Source organism: Engystomops pustulosus, chromosome 5, assembly GCF_040894005.1.
Source record: "Engystomops pustulosus chromosome 5, aEngPut4.maternal, whole genome shotgun sequence".
Taxonomy (NCBI): Eukaryota; Metazoa; Chordata; class Amphibia; order Anura; family Leptodactylidae; genus Engystomops; species Engystomops pustulosus.
Window position 1 is genome coordinate 162,842,514 of NC_092415.1, and position 15,341 is coordinate 162,857,854.

The 15,341-nt window shown below is 38.4% G+C and overlaps 1 protein-coding gene across 2 annotated transcripts in view; it reads left to right on the forward strand.

The window, feature by feature from the left end:
• Nucleotides 1-15,341, forward strand: part of ZNF385D (zinc finger protein 385D) — a 215,337-nt gene that overhangs the window by 194,325 nt on the left and 5,671 nt on the right. For both annotated transcript variants that reach the window (XM_072153637.1, XM_072153638.1), the window contains 2 exons: nucleotides 8,146-8,324; nucleotides 14,073-14,174. In XM_072153637.1, the coding sequence (XP_072009738.1) occupies nucleotides 8,146-8,324; nucleotides 14,073-14,174 (281 nt within the window). The remainder of the gene's footprint in view (nucleotides 1-8,145; nucleotides 8,325-14,072; nucleotides 14,175-15,341) is intronic.

Genomic DNA, 15,341 nt, shown 5'->3' on the forward strand with positions numbered 1-15,341 from the left:
TCGGACTTTGCCTGTTAAATCTGGGTCAAGGTCCGACTGAGCACTGGAACACCATCTTCAGTGCAGAAATTTGTGTCACGTGATGCCTAGTGCAGCAGCGCCACATAAGGGTCGCGTGCAGACACTTCTTATATACCTGTGCAAGCAGTTTGCACTATAAAGAATGTGCAAAGTCCAACAGAAAATAGACACACGGCCCTTAGTAAATGTGCCCCATTGTGTAATTCTGTGCCTCACTACAGGTGCTGCCCTCAATGGAATAAAGTCAAAACCAATAGTGAATTAACAAAATAATATGAGTCGCTTCTGTGTTTTATAGTTACTAATACTTTTTATCCAGCACATGGCTTTGGTTTCAAAAACATCATCATAAACACTTGACATGTGTACTTACCCGTAAGAATTAAAGCCTAGAAAACCCCTTATAAAGGTATTTTCAAGATCACCTCCTTATTGCTACAGTATAGGCAAACAGTGCGCGTCTCCTGCTTGAAAGAATAGCCCAAAGCAAAAACTTTAGGACATCAGTGAGTGGCAGTGAGTATGTGTACCTGTTGTTCTAGGCATATTGGGTGTCATAAAACCCTAAGTGAACTGATGCTAATTTCCTTTACTGTGGAAAGGTGATAAATGGACCCATACCTGAACAGCCACCAGTAACACCCATGATCAATGCTGGTAGTAATTGTAGGGGTTAATTTGAAATTCTGTGAAGTCATTGGTGATTAACAATCTTAAGGAAATTGGTGGCAAGCAAGTGGTTAACAACTGCGATCACTTGGGTTAATGGTTGGGGTGAGCACAAGCATCAAACCGTAACTTCTGAAGTATAGATTCAGGTTTGGGTCTCTCCATTGTGGTTAGGGTCTGCTCAAACCTAGCAATAATTAACAACCCTTTAACTACTTAATGACCTGGCCCTTTTTTTTCGTTTCCATTTTTTAATCCCCACCTTCAAAATTGTATAACTTTTTTATTTTTACATGTAAAGAGCTCTTTAATGACTTGTTTTCTGCATAACAAATTGCACTTCATAGTTATGGTATTGAATATTCCATGCCTTGTACTGGGAAGTAGAAAAAAAATTCCAAATGCAGTGAAAATGGTGAAAAAACGCATTTGCACCGTTTGCTTGTGGGCTTGGATTTACAGCTTTCACTGTGTGCCCTAAATGACATGTCTACTTTATTTTTTGGGTCGGTACAATCACGTGGATACCAAATTTGTATAGGTTTTATAATGTTTTTATACATTTACAAAAAAAATGTATTTTCATTTTGCCATCTTCTGGCACTAATACCTTTTTCATACTTTGCTGTGGGAGGTGCCATTTTGTGCGACTTTTGATGAAGTTTTCAGTGCTAGCAATTTTAGGACTGTACACGATTTTGATCGCTTTTTATAAAAAATTTTATATTTTTCAAAATGGCAAAAAAGTACAATTTTTGACTTTGGGCGCTATTTTCCGTTACAGGGTTAAACGCAGTGAAAAAACATTATTATATTTTGATAGATCGAGTATTTTCAGATGTAGTGATACCTAATGTGTTTATGATTTTTACTGTTTATATTTATATCAGTTCTAGGGAAAGGGGGGTGATTTAAATTTTTAGGTTTTTTTATTATTATTTTATTTAACTTTTTTATTTTTACTTTCACTATTTTTCAGACCCCCTAGGGAGGTCTGCCCATATGCCTGACATGCCTACTACTTAATAGCTGTTTTTATTGCCTCAGCCTAATATGGTCCGTCAAATATATACTGATAACTTTTTATTAAAGCCAAAAACGTCGCATGGTAACCTGGCAACACTATGCCACTGGCTTAACCCTATATTGGCTGGTCGAGGGTTCCCATGGGTAGATGTGAGTCAGTCCATTATACTCATATTGTATTCAAGCTAATGTGTTTTCAAGGTGTACACTTATTTATTATCTCACTGCTGTATGGATTTATATGTTAATATACTCTTCTTTGTACAATTTTATGCACTCATTGTACACCTGTAATTAATCATGTCATTGATTGTCTATGTCACTTCCTGGGAGTGTATTTATACTCCGCTTGTAACCTTCACTATCATGCTTGAAAATAGCTCCATTGAGGGGCTGAAACATTGCACCTGCCACATTGGGTGAATAAACACAAAGTTTGACCAGGAGTGCTGCCTCATCTCTTCATTTATTGATTACTCCTTGCTTACCTTGAGCCTGGTCAGCGGAGGCCTGCACCCACATCAGGACTAAAGTCCATTACTTCACAGTACTGCTCCACTTCACAGTTTTTTTGCATCTCAAAAAGGCCGATTCTCACCTTTTTGCTGCCTGAGGTGAAAATTGAAAATGACGCTCTCTCACCTCCCCCCTTCTCCCATAGCACGTGAAACCACCTTCATGCAATTTTGTGGCAAACACAAATTATTTTAAAAAACCATGAAAACATATTTCCCAATAAAACTCACGTCCAAGCTGATGTTTACACATAAAAGGTGATGGGAAAATTGTTATATACCACAATATTCAACATCAACAATAATTTTAACTATGCAATATTTGGTTGTACAGATCTAGATGCAGTTACAAAATTTGGCTACTGGTTGGCACATAGAAATAAAAAAAGCAACATTGTAATTTTTTTTAAGTCCTTATTCTTGCTGCTTTCAAGGAGAAAGGACGGGTGAGTAGTATTACAACTGACATATTTATATTATGTATATTAAATGTGTTTTTAGTTTTTCGCAGGCTTTAGGATGCTATGCATTATTTTACAAGAGGATTTTTATAACGTCTAATAAAATGGGGAAAAGGGGTCTGGGGGAGTTTTTATTTCAATACATTTTTTTTATTGGTGTGTGTTTTATTTATTTATTCGACTTTGAAGACTTAGTAATATCTGATATCTTATAAACAGTGACCATTAATAAGGCCGGGGCTTAGTGCTATCACCAAGCCCCAAATAACTACCCTGGCACCCACCGCCACCAGATACATGAGGGAGAGCTTGGTAGCCGCAGAAACAGACCATCTACAATGACAGCAGCTCATCCTGCCCTGATACTGGCTGGCTGTCGCTGCTGGTAGTATCTGGCTGGAGAAAGAAAAAAACAGGGGGAGACACATCTTTTTTTTTAATTTGAAAAAAAAATGTGTGGGATCCCCCCCCCGTTTTCCTTCTCCAGTCAGATAGAACAAGCAGCAGCATAGGAGTATCAGGGCAGGATGAGCCGATGTCATTGGCCCAAACCAGCCTGCTGCTATCCTAGGGCCAGACCATTAGTGTACATTCCCAAAACCCCTTGTGGCAGTGGGTGCCAGGTTAATTATTTGGGGATTGGTGCTAACCTCTACAGGCAATCACTAAGCCCCAACCTTAGTAAAGGTCGCCGTTTATAAGATAGCAAAATCTTCACGGTGTATATTGAAATAAAAACTTCCCCAGATCCCTGATTGACCATTTTATTAAATGTATTAAAATTCTCTTGTAAAAATAATTCAAAGGGCTCTGAGGCCTGTAGAAAGTGCCTAAAAAAATATGTGACCTGCCATTGGTCCCATCACTGAGACCATCACTGATCAGCAAGGTATCCCCTGTCCTGTGTATAGGGCCTTACTTGCTATGACCGGAAGACTCGTCCTGATCTGATGCACATCCACTGAAACACATGCGATCAGTAATGAGGACCCGCTGGTTTGCATGTAAACAATGCGAAACACAGGTGCGCGTTTTGCATTGTTTACATTATGCATTAGTTTAAAAAAAGTTTCTCTCCACTTTTCACTTACTATATGTTTCCTTACTGTCGCCAAACCCTGTAGAATCCTTGTGGACGTTTCAGTTGTTCTCAATCGCTTCTCCCAATATCGGAATTGTAAGGCTATTTCTGTATTATCCCTTTCTGGTGTCAATAGAGTGTATAAGAAAGAAATCGTCCGTTTGGCGCTTGGGCCCCCTATAATCGTGTCTACTTTGTTTGTCATAAGTTCTCCTGCTAAATTTCTCAGCCTGGCAGAGCAATAAGCCTTTAATTGCGCATATTGAAACTCTTGTCTCGGGGGTAGGTGAACTTCTGTGTTTATTTTATTTAGGGTTTTTAGTCTTGGTTCTGTTGGGTGTATTAGTTGTTGTAATCGGTGTATTCCCTGGGTTCGCCAGGGTATAAAAAGTCTATTGTTCTGTCCCGCGGGGAACTCTGGATTGTCCCATAGGGTGAGGTGTTTCGAGATTTGATAAGATAATTGGTGTTTTTTCCTCAGTATCTTCCATGTTCCAGGCTGCTATTAGTCCGCAAGGGTGTAAAAGCGCCTGTTCTAGCTTGGTGTTGGAGTAGTGGCTAGTGTCATTTAGCCAGTCTGCCAGGTGTCTGGTTCGGCAAGCCAAGTTATATCTTTTGATGTCTGGATAGTTTAAGCCTCCAAGGTGTTTTCAGTATGTGAGTTTTTGTAGGGCAATGCGAGGTCTCTATCCCTGCCATATAAATGTTGTGAATGTTTTATTTAATTCTCTGACATCTTGGGATTTTAATAGTAGTGGCAGGGTTTGCATAGGGTATAATAGTCTGGCAAAGCTGATCATTTTTATCAAGTGCACTCTCCCTGATATGTTGAGTGGTAGGGTTTCCCAACGTTTCAGTTCGGTTTTAATTTTTGAAAGAATTGGGGGGTAATTGAGTTTGTATAGGGATGATGGTGCCTTACCTATGTTTATTCCCAGATATTTAATGTGTTCACTAGCTATATTAAGGTTATACGACTTCATGCGAGCCTGTTCTGAGAAAGTGAACGGGTCTAATAGCAGGATCTCGCTCTTCGACGCGTTAATTGTAAAACCTGATATGCTTCCAAACTGTTGGATATGATGCAAGATTTTGGGTATGTTTGTTATCGGGTCAGTTATGAATAGTAGTATATCATCTGCAAAGAGTGCATTCGTGACTCTCTCAAATCCCACCCTTATGCCCGGATTTATGGCTGGGGTCCTCAGCATTTTCCTTCCTATTAATAGACAATATTCAAAATATGTGGAGCCCTGCTGTAGAACAGGGTGAGTCTTCTTTTACATTTCAGGTTTTAATTTTTAACACAACAATGAACCACCATTAGTGGCCAATTGCTTATGTCAGTCACTATTCAGATCTGCCATATTCTGCCATATGAAAGATCCTTAGTAACCAAAACTTAAGTTGGAAACATAAGCCTTAATGTCATTGTTAATAGAGTCATAGAGCACTGGACACTTATCAATATTTATTTTATAGAGGAAAGAGCGGGGGCAAGTTCTCTTAAATCCTTGTATTTGTTCCTAGAACATAATGGGGGTCATTTACTAAGGGCCCGATTCGCGTTTTCCCGACGTGTTACCCGATTTGCGGCGATTTCCCCTGTATTGCCCCGGGATTTTGGCGCATGCGATCGGATTGTGGCGCATCAGCGCCGGCATGCACGCTACAGAAATCGGGGGGTGTGGCCGAGCGAAAACCCGACGGATTCGGAAAAACCGCCGCATTTAAAAAAAGAAATGTGTCACTTGGGACACGCTTACCTTCACTTGGTCCGGCCCGGTGAACTCCAGTGCGTTCAGATGCTTTTCAGCCTCAGCACCACCTGGTGGACGGCGGAGGAACTACCTTGATGAATCCCTGCCGGACACGAATCCAGCTCAGAGAACGTGCCGCTGGATCGCGAATGGACCGGGTAAGTAAATCTGCCCCATTATCTTAGTAATTTGCAATATGATGAATTGAACCCTCTTTAAATTTACAGACTCCATTCTTCTATTCACCTTATACATTGCCTGGCCTCCGCTTGTAAATGCTGCATGTTTCATCATCTCAAAAAGAGGGAACATTATTGCTTTTAGCATCTGAGAACACAAGGACTTGGACTGTGTTATCAAACACATCATTAATATTTCTAAATTCAGCTGGAAGCCTTTTTAAGGAGAAAATGACACGGCCATCCAGCCAAAAGTATTTCTCTCCATCATGCCAGAATTTCTGCCAGAGTGATAAAACATTGCTATTTGTTCTTAATATGTTGCAGAATAACTGTTAGGTTGCTGGATAACTATACTTTTGTGTGTAGGTAACGCATCAATACTGTTGTATCTCTTAATTATACGATTTATCTTTAGTGTTGTAAAGTGATGGGTTCATTGTGTGCTGCAAGACTATAATTATTACCTGTGCGCCATATAAACAACTACCGTATATATTCGAGTATAAGCCGAGTTTTTCAGCACAATTTTTGTGCTGAAAATTCCCCACTCGGATTATACTCGGGTATATAAAAAAAATAAACTCAATACTCACTATTCCGACGGCCCGGGCAGCTCCGCTTCCATCTTCATCTACAACAGGGGGCTGACAGGCTGGCTGTATACAACAGGGGGCTGACAGGCTGGCTGTATACAACAGGGGGCTGACAGGCTGGCTGTATACAACAGGGGGCTGGCTATATACTGGGGAGGCTGTGACCAATGCATTTCCCACCCTCGGCTTATACTCGAGTCAATAGATTTTTCCAGTTTTTTGTGTTAAAATTAGGGGTTTTGGCTTATACTCGGGTCGGCTTATACTCGAGTATATACGGTAAGTCAAATATTTCACTAAATAATCCAATCTGTTGTAGATCTGTGTTGCGTAAAATAATTATTTGGTACTTTAAAAAAAATTAAAAACAATACCGAGATTTACATTTTTCAATTATCCACCACTCAAAAAAACAATATTATTTGTGATCAGAAAATGCTTTGAACCCCAAGTATGCACAAACAAAATCAACAAAATCAACAAAATCAGACAGCCAAATTGACATAAAATTTTTAAAGTTATGGTGCTTGGAAGGTGGCGATGTAAAAATAGTTTTTTCCCTAACCAAAAATAATTTTTTTTTAATTATAAATTTGGTATTGCTGTATGCGTATTGACCCAGAATTTTTTTTTCTGTAATTTGCGTTCGATGATAGAGGCAAAAAAATTTTATTAGAAAAAACAACTTCAGATTTGCATTCTTTTTTAAATATGCTGCACTGAAAGAGTTACTAAAAGTTCACTAGTAGGATATATAAAAACCAACCAAACTAAATTTTGTCCCCCAAGAAACAAGTCCCCATAGAACTAGAGTGACAACAAAATAAAAATGTTATAGCTTCTAAAAGGCATTGACAGAAAGAAACTGTAAAAAATGGCCTGGACATAAACATGGTCAACAGGTGCGATGATAAGGGGTTAATAGGATTTATTCTTTTGTATACATTGTTTATTCTCTTCTCTTGCCAGACAGTGCCAATAGCGGATTAAAATATAGGCGGTTTTGGCGGTCACCCGTGTCCCAAGCCTTCTAGTGGGCCCATGGCTACCAAACCACGCACCAAATTTTATACTGAGAAGGGCCTTCACCCATGAAATCCTTGAACATCTGTGCCTGCTCTCAATACACATGTACACAAGAGCCATTTGAGGACCATTGAAGGTCCTCCAAAGGTCCTGAAACCATAGATTGAAAACAGGCAAAAGAGACTCCATTCCCTAAGGAGCTTGATTCTTGTAGGAAGTGAATCCCAGAATTATAGGGGCTATAACATTCATACAGCCCAGGACACATGGCAGTCTTAATCTGGACAGCGCAACTTTAATTAAACAGGTTGACTGAGAGAAATCCTGATTTCTGAACGTGAAATTATTCCTCCTTTCCTTTAATCAGGATATGAATATTTGACTTGTAAAAGAGTAGTGCCTTGGATTGCCTTTTTCTTAAATTGTCACTGATAAAGTATAATGCAATTTTCTTTCAATTTGAATTTAATTTGAATTTATCTTGTGTATATTTATGATATATCATTACGATGACCTTAATGTAAGTCTTTACTATCTGATCAGGGAGTGTTCGAACCCATGGCCTCACTGTCCTCTGGCTTGTGTATAATTATGGCAGACTCCAGAAAACCCCTTAAATTCAAAGTTCTTAGTTAAATGGGTTATCCTGGATTCCTTGGGCCAAGGCAGAGGTACACCTCGCTTCCATCCAAAAAAAGGGCACTTATCCTGCTCTGGCTCATATTTACTTCTAGTGCTGGCTTGAAAATATATGTTGCCTCAATGGACCTATATGAATCTTTGATTTTCTCTCCTTCTTTCAATAACTTAGGTACAAAGCACAAAACAATGGTGGAGGCACGGAATGGAAGCGGAACTATTAAGGCCTTTCCTCGGGCAGGTGTAAAAGGGAGAGGACCTTTAACCAAGGGGAGTACTGGCCTGCAGAACAAAACATTTCACTGTGAAATTTGTGATGTACATGTTAACTCCGAAACACAGCTTAAACAGGTAAGGCCTTACAAAATATGGTTGACAATAACCTGAGCAACCGGCTTCTTCTTGGCCTTAAAAAAACAAGAAATGTTATGTGATTTTTCTTTACCACTATAATGATGAAAAAGTTGTTTTATTTGGCATGTGACAAAGGGCTTGTTTTGTAAAACCAGTTATAGTGTTTGATGAGTCCATTTTGGAATTCATCCAATTCAGTAATAGTTTTTCACACCGTAAATTTGGCACTGTTTATCGAGTGGCTTAAATAACTTTTTTCATAAATTCAACACATTTTTTTTGAAGACCCCTAAAGTTTTTTATTGTTATTTGAAATAAGTGAGGGTTTTTCATTAGTGCTGTTTTTAAGCCCTTTTTGATCTTTTTTTTTAATCGTTTTGGTGAGCATAGAAAAATTAGTAATAGCGCTCACATACAGGCAGTCTCTGACTTCGGAACACCCTACTTACAGACAGCCCCTAGTTACAAACAGACCTCTGTTCACTGTGACCACTGGTGATGGTTTTTGGATACTGGTAATTTGCTGAACTTTAGTCCAAGTCTGCAATGGTCAAATGTTAGGTGTCTGGAATGAAGCTTTATTGTCAATCCTTGCTACATTGTCAACCTAATTTTTTTTACTCCAATTGTCACAGGCCCGCATAAATAAATTTGCTGGGGTTAACCTTGCCTGTTGCAACTTTCATATGAATTCAAACTGAAACAAACCAATTTAACCCAGGGACCGTCAGTACTATTAAATGGACCGACAAGACACATACACAGATAATAGTCCCGTAGACACATTCCAAGTGTGAGTGCTCCAGAAGGGTTCCTACCCCATATATAATAAAGTTTAATCTAGGCACTTTTCAGGTGAAAAGGTTATTTTATTTTATTATTTTAAAGCGGAAAAATCCTGTTAGTGACGTTTCGGCAAATACAATATTGCCCTTTTCAAACGAGAGCCGACAGGAGAAGAAAATTGTCAGGTTTCCAGTCTAGGAAAGAGTACTATGTGGATGGCACATCTGTTCTCAATTAACTATTCTCAAAGAGCGCAGTTCATTGAGCACAGACGTGCCATCCACATAGCGCTCCCAGTAAAAATTGAATGATGGCTGTTACTTATTTTATGTTTAGCTGTTTTAGGTATGTACACCATTTGGAGAAATTCTGTCCTTAGATATTAGAGGCACTTTTGCAGGTCGTACAGTGGATGGTAATAAAGTGGAGCTGAATGTCCTGTGAGGAACAGAGATTACATGTGAGTTGGTATTGGCTGATTAGTTCTAAGATATATGGAGGGGACAGATTATGGATGACTTTGAAAGTCATCGTTAGTATTTTAAATTAAATTCTTAATGGGTGCTATGGGTAGCCAGTGAAGAGACTGGCAGAGAGGAGAGGCAGACAAGAAGTGAATAGACAGATGAATTAGCTGGGCTGCAGAGTTAATGATGGATTAAAGGGGCTTTAGAAAGCTAACTTGGAGGCCACAGAGAAGAATGTTGCCATTTTGTAGACACTGGATTGAGGAAGTTTCTGATGCAAGAAATATTCTTGAGAAGCAGGTGGCAGGTTGTACTGTAGTAAGGGCCTGTCAAAGATGACTCCAAGGCAGGGAACTTTAGGGACTGCCTGTGAGGCCATGAATTATGACAATTTAGGTCTGGTAGGAGGGATTTTTTTAGGCGCAGGAAATGAGTAATGAGCTGTCCTAGGCCAGAGGTGTAGATGAAGAGGAATAGGGGGTCTCAGGACAGAATTTTGGCACTCATCAAGTTTAATTCTTGTTTTATTTCATCAACACACAATCCATATAATTTCTTTGACATTTGAGTCAAAATATGACCTTCCTCAAAAAATGGATTGCTGGAGGGTAAGTGTAAGTGTGTAACTTTGCTGAATTATCTCTTTACTATTTCTTGGGGTGGTGCCCTGCTCATTCACCTGCTTCCCAAGTGGAGTGACACGTATAATGACGTAATTCAGGACAGTATCTCGACACTTTCAACTTCATGCACATCATGTATGATGAAGAGGACTAGTAACCTTAAAAGCTCACCACCAAATACTCAGCCTCAAAAAACTTTTGGCTGATCTGTTCACTCTTCTTCTGCTCTCTATGATTTACATGTTAAAACACTACAATGCCAATCAAACTGGTAAAGGGATATGTCATACTTTTCTCTTGGCTCAACAAGAAAAAGAAAAATGATCAACTTACTGCTGACAGGTCTTCCCAAGATGAGAAGTGCATAGAAAAAGTGCTGCTCCAGTTATATGTTTTATTAACAAGAAAAACTTTTGGGATTTTCAAGCTTGTAACAAGGCAGCCCAAGGGTCTTAATTATTTATTTTAATAATTAAGATTTAATGTATTTTTATTGAATATGTACCATTATTTCTAGTACAGAGATATTTCACATTGTTTTTCCTTTGTTGGCACACACTGCCTTCGTCCTTCCTCATCATCCTTGTCTGTGTGTAAGAAATTGCCTATGCTACCTTTGTTGCTTATGCTACCAGCCAATGTTTTTATAGGGAATATCAAAAGTTTTAATATCATTTCTGGAAATGTCTGTGTATTGTATTTGGAAGGGACAGGTATAAGGTTTAGAACAAAACTTCTATTAAAGAAGACCTCTCACCAGAATTTTACCACCCTGACTATCAATGCCTGCTGATAAGGGGTTACAAGTCCTCCCCTTATCACCCAAAGTTAGCAGCCTGTGAGGTACTCTCCTTTAATTAAAGTCATTATTCTGATAAGCAAATGAACTTTCTTCACTCATGTCTTCTGGCTTTGACTCTTCTCTCTCCGGGCTGCCAGTGAACTACAACCCTTTATTTTGTCTGACAGCTCTGCCTTATTTTACATTCATGTCATGTGACCAGAGTTACACTTAGACTACCAACGCCACCTACGGTAGCGCAAAAAAATGCCCATATCCGGACAGTGAAGTAATATAAAACGTAACTTTTAATGATACTAAGGATAAGAAGTGGTAGTGTAATAACTGTTGACTACTTCACTTGAGAGACTTCACTTTAAAAACACAGGTGCCTATGGCTCTTAGGTGATCTATAGAAAGCTGTAGCGAACAATTGTAGGAAGGAGAATTCGCCTATAGTTAGGAGAGTATGTGCTCTCCGCAATGTGTATTGGGATACTGAGGGCAGCTAGAGTGGCTAAGGAGACTAATACAGTACGTTCCTTGTGCAAAGGGTTATTATATTTAAACCCAGTACAGCAGGTTCAGTAGTGGGGGGATCAATTGAGATCCCTATACATACTGAACAAAGCTACGTCCCTCACATTTAGTGTTTCTGTGCTCGCCCTCTGGTAGAATTTCAGGCATAGTCTCTAGCTGGACCCTATCAGTAAAACCTAACCTACATGATCACTGAAGAGCACAAGTGTATCAAGAAGAGCCTAGGTATTCCTGCTAATTAAAACAACAAAGGGGGGGCTAATCCTTTGTTGTTTTAATTAGCAGGAATACCTAGGCTCTTCTTGATACACTTGTGCTCTTCAGTGATCATGTAGGTTAGGTTTTACTGATAGGGTCCAGCTAGAGACTATGCCTGAAATTCTACCAGAGGGCGAGCACAGAAACACTAAATGTGAGGGACGTAGCTTTGTTCAGTATGTATAGGGATCTCAATTGATCCCCCCACTACTGAACCTGCTGTACTGGGTTTAAATATAATAACCCTTTGTACAAGGAACGTACTGTATTAGTCTCCTTAGCCACTCTAGCTGCCCTCAGTATCCCAATACACATTGCGGAGAGCACATACTCTCCTAACTATAGGCGAATTCTCCTTCCTACAATTGTTCGCTACAGCTTTCTATAGATCACCTAAGAGCCATAGGCACCTGTGTTTTTAAAGTGAAGTCTCTCAAGTGAAGTAGTCAACAGTTATTACACTACCACTTCTTATCCTTAGTATCATTAAAAGTTACGTTTTATATTACTTCACTGTCCGGATATGGGCATTTTTTTGCGCTACCGTAGGTGGCGTTGGTAGTCTAAGTGTATCTCTATATCCCTGCCGTGACAGTAGGTCCAAATACTTTTTTTCTTTATGTGACCAGAGTGACATGTATGTGATCATGTGAGTATGTATGTGATCACATGAAATCACAGCAGCCTCCTTAGAGGATGGAGAGGTGTAGGAGTCCATGGAGCCTGCTGTGATTTCCTGTCATCGGATACATGTGGGGGTACAGGACCTTTGATGACATCACCCTGGTCATATGACATGAACTGCTGAATGGAAAGGAGGCATAAAGCAAGGGAAGGTGTAGATGGGAGAGGCTGGCCAAGCAAGACACTCCCCCTATGAGTATTATAGGTATTATAAAATACATTTGTTTTATGGGGATGTGAAGGGAACATTTGTAGCTAAACGAAGGGTTTGAGTTTGTTATCAGGGCTCCGTAGGAAACTGTCACTAGCTGTATATGTGGTTGCAGGTTCTCTTTAACTACACTGAGAACTTTTAAAAGAAAATGCTTTAAAATTGTGTTCACACCAAACAACACTTTGAGCAGAAAGTAACTGTAGAATGAATTCACAGAGACTTGTGATTGATGTCAGCTTTTTCAGATTGTGGGAAAGTTCATGGATCAAGCTGAGTTTTAAAAAAACAAGTGAGAAGGAAGAAGAGGGGGCTAGTGGTTTGTAGCTGTTGTCAATCTGTGTGTATAACAGCTGTAAATAGTGTTGCCTTATAACATTCAGCAAAAAAGAAGGCACAAACCATAGTGGACTAGTATACCTCTCAGTCTCAATCCTGAAATTCTGATTATTTACTATGTTTCAATAATAGTTGTGTAGATGCTACCTATATTGACAAATTAAGAAAATGATATTAAATATATGATTATATTGAATAAATATTTATTTGCAAAAACAAATAGATTTGTATGGAGAAATAAAGCAAAATCACAGAATACTAAAATGAAAATATACATACATGGCTGGTGCAGAACATGCAAGAATCTGATGAAAGCCACACCTAGAAGGTGCCATCCTCAGTCACAACAAACCCCTCACAATATCCATGTTATTGTGCTATCATAGTGTTCTGGGTCAGAAATACCAGTAATGGCAAATCATATTCTCCCATTATAGAAATAAATGGGCTCTTTTATCAAATTTTTTCTTATTTTTCTTTTTTTTAACCTGTTCACAATCCAGAAAAGTTTGCTTCAACCTTTTTTTCATTGATGTGCTTAAAGTATCATTGAGATCCAGAAGTCGATTTATAAAAAAGGTGCACATTTTTATACAAATTTCAGTCCAAAGCAGATTGATATGGGTAGCTCAAGACAATGGGGCAAATTTACTTACTTGGTCTGAGGAGTTCACAGAAAGTGCATTGTCCGACGATAATGCACAATGCACAGTGCGCCCGATATCCTGTATGTGTCGAAATTCTGTCAAGTTTGCTAAGAAACAGGCTTCAAAACGGCCATGTAGGAACATGTCTAATGAACATATTAGCATTTGCTTGCATAGGTTACTAAAAAGTACAAGATAAATTATGTTTATGATCCTTTCTATAGCATACAGTGCCGATAGCGAATGTTCTTTCATGGCTCGATCTGTTGGCTGAATCATAATCATGATATCAGGTCTACATAACGAAAAATATGGAAAACATACACTAGATGACAAAAACAGTAAATGATGAACAATTTTAAAAGTTTTGAGTGAATAATATATTTTATATTTTAAATTTTTTTTGCAGCACATAAGTAGTCGAAGGCACAAAGACAGAGCTGCTGGGAAGCCACCCAAACCTAAATATAGCCCTTACAATAAGGTCCAGAAAACAGCCTCTCCACTTGGGGTAAGTTTAAAAAAATAAGACTACACGATTGATAGAAAATTAATCAATTAATTTGTAATGCATTATATGGTGCAATAAATGAGAAATAAAAATCACACTGCAAATGTAAGCTCTCAAAACATATGTTAATAAAAGATGTCCATATTAGTAGTGCCGTAGTAGATAATAATATGGGTGGTTTGGGCAGCTGCCTGGGCCCCAAGGATCTTGGGGGTCCCATGGCCACCTAAACCAACCACCAAGATTGATACTTTTTTGTAAATATGATAAGAAGGGCCTAAAGGGCCTTCAGCTATGCACTACCAATATATGTGTGTCAATACCTGACACATATATATACAGCTACTCTTCCTGGACCTTTGAAAGGTCCTTAAAAAGTCCTTAAGCCACAGAACTGAACTTGACCCTCTTTTTATGTTTTCATCTGTGCTTGACTACACTAGTAGTGGTTTTTTAGGTCAATTTCTGCTGACATGTTCTCTTTTTTGTTTATCTGTATCTCATGTACTGTTTTTGTTTATCTGTAAATGAATAATTTGTTAATTATTTTTGATAATTTAGTAAATAAATTAGATCACCGCTCATGAGTCCTTATTATAAAGTTACTGGTATACAATCCATACAGTACAAATTGTAATAATGTAAGAATTAAATAAGCATCCAACCAAGTAAACATATTGCAGTATCTATTTCTACTTAGCTTCCTACACTATCTATGGTAAACTGCACTTGAGTTTCTGTAATTGTTTATAAGCTTGTTATTTCCTTGAAATTAGCAACTCCTTTGATAGAAATTATTATCTTAAAAGAACATCTTTTCAATGTTCTCAATCATTCCATGAAAGTAACTACAGCTATTAAAACATGCAGCATATAAGAATGGATTTTTGTCCTCCAGGGTGTTTCACTGTCAAATTGAGATAAGCTCTCTGTAAATCCATTTTCTCTTATCTAAATAAAGCATGCCTGCTGAAAAATAATAATATATACACATTTATATACATTATTCAACATATATTCTACTATAAATTGAGCATACTACTATAATAATTATGTACATTATTTATATACTGTTCTTGTCTATTAGCACGAAATTCCCAGTTTTTGTCTATTTTTAAATATTTACTTTTTTTGTTTACTCTTTTCTGGATACTGTTGCTCCTTGTT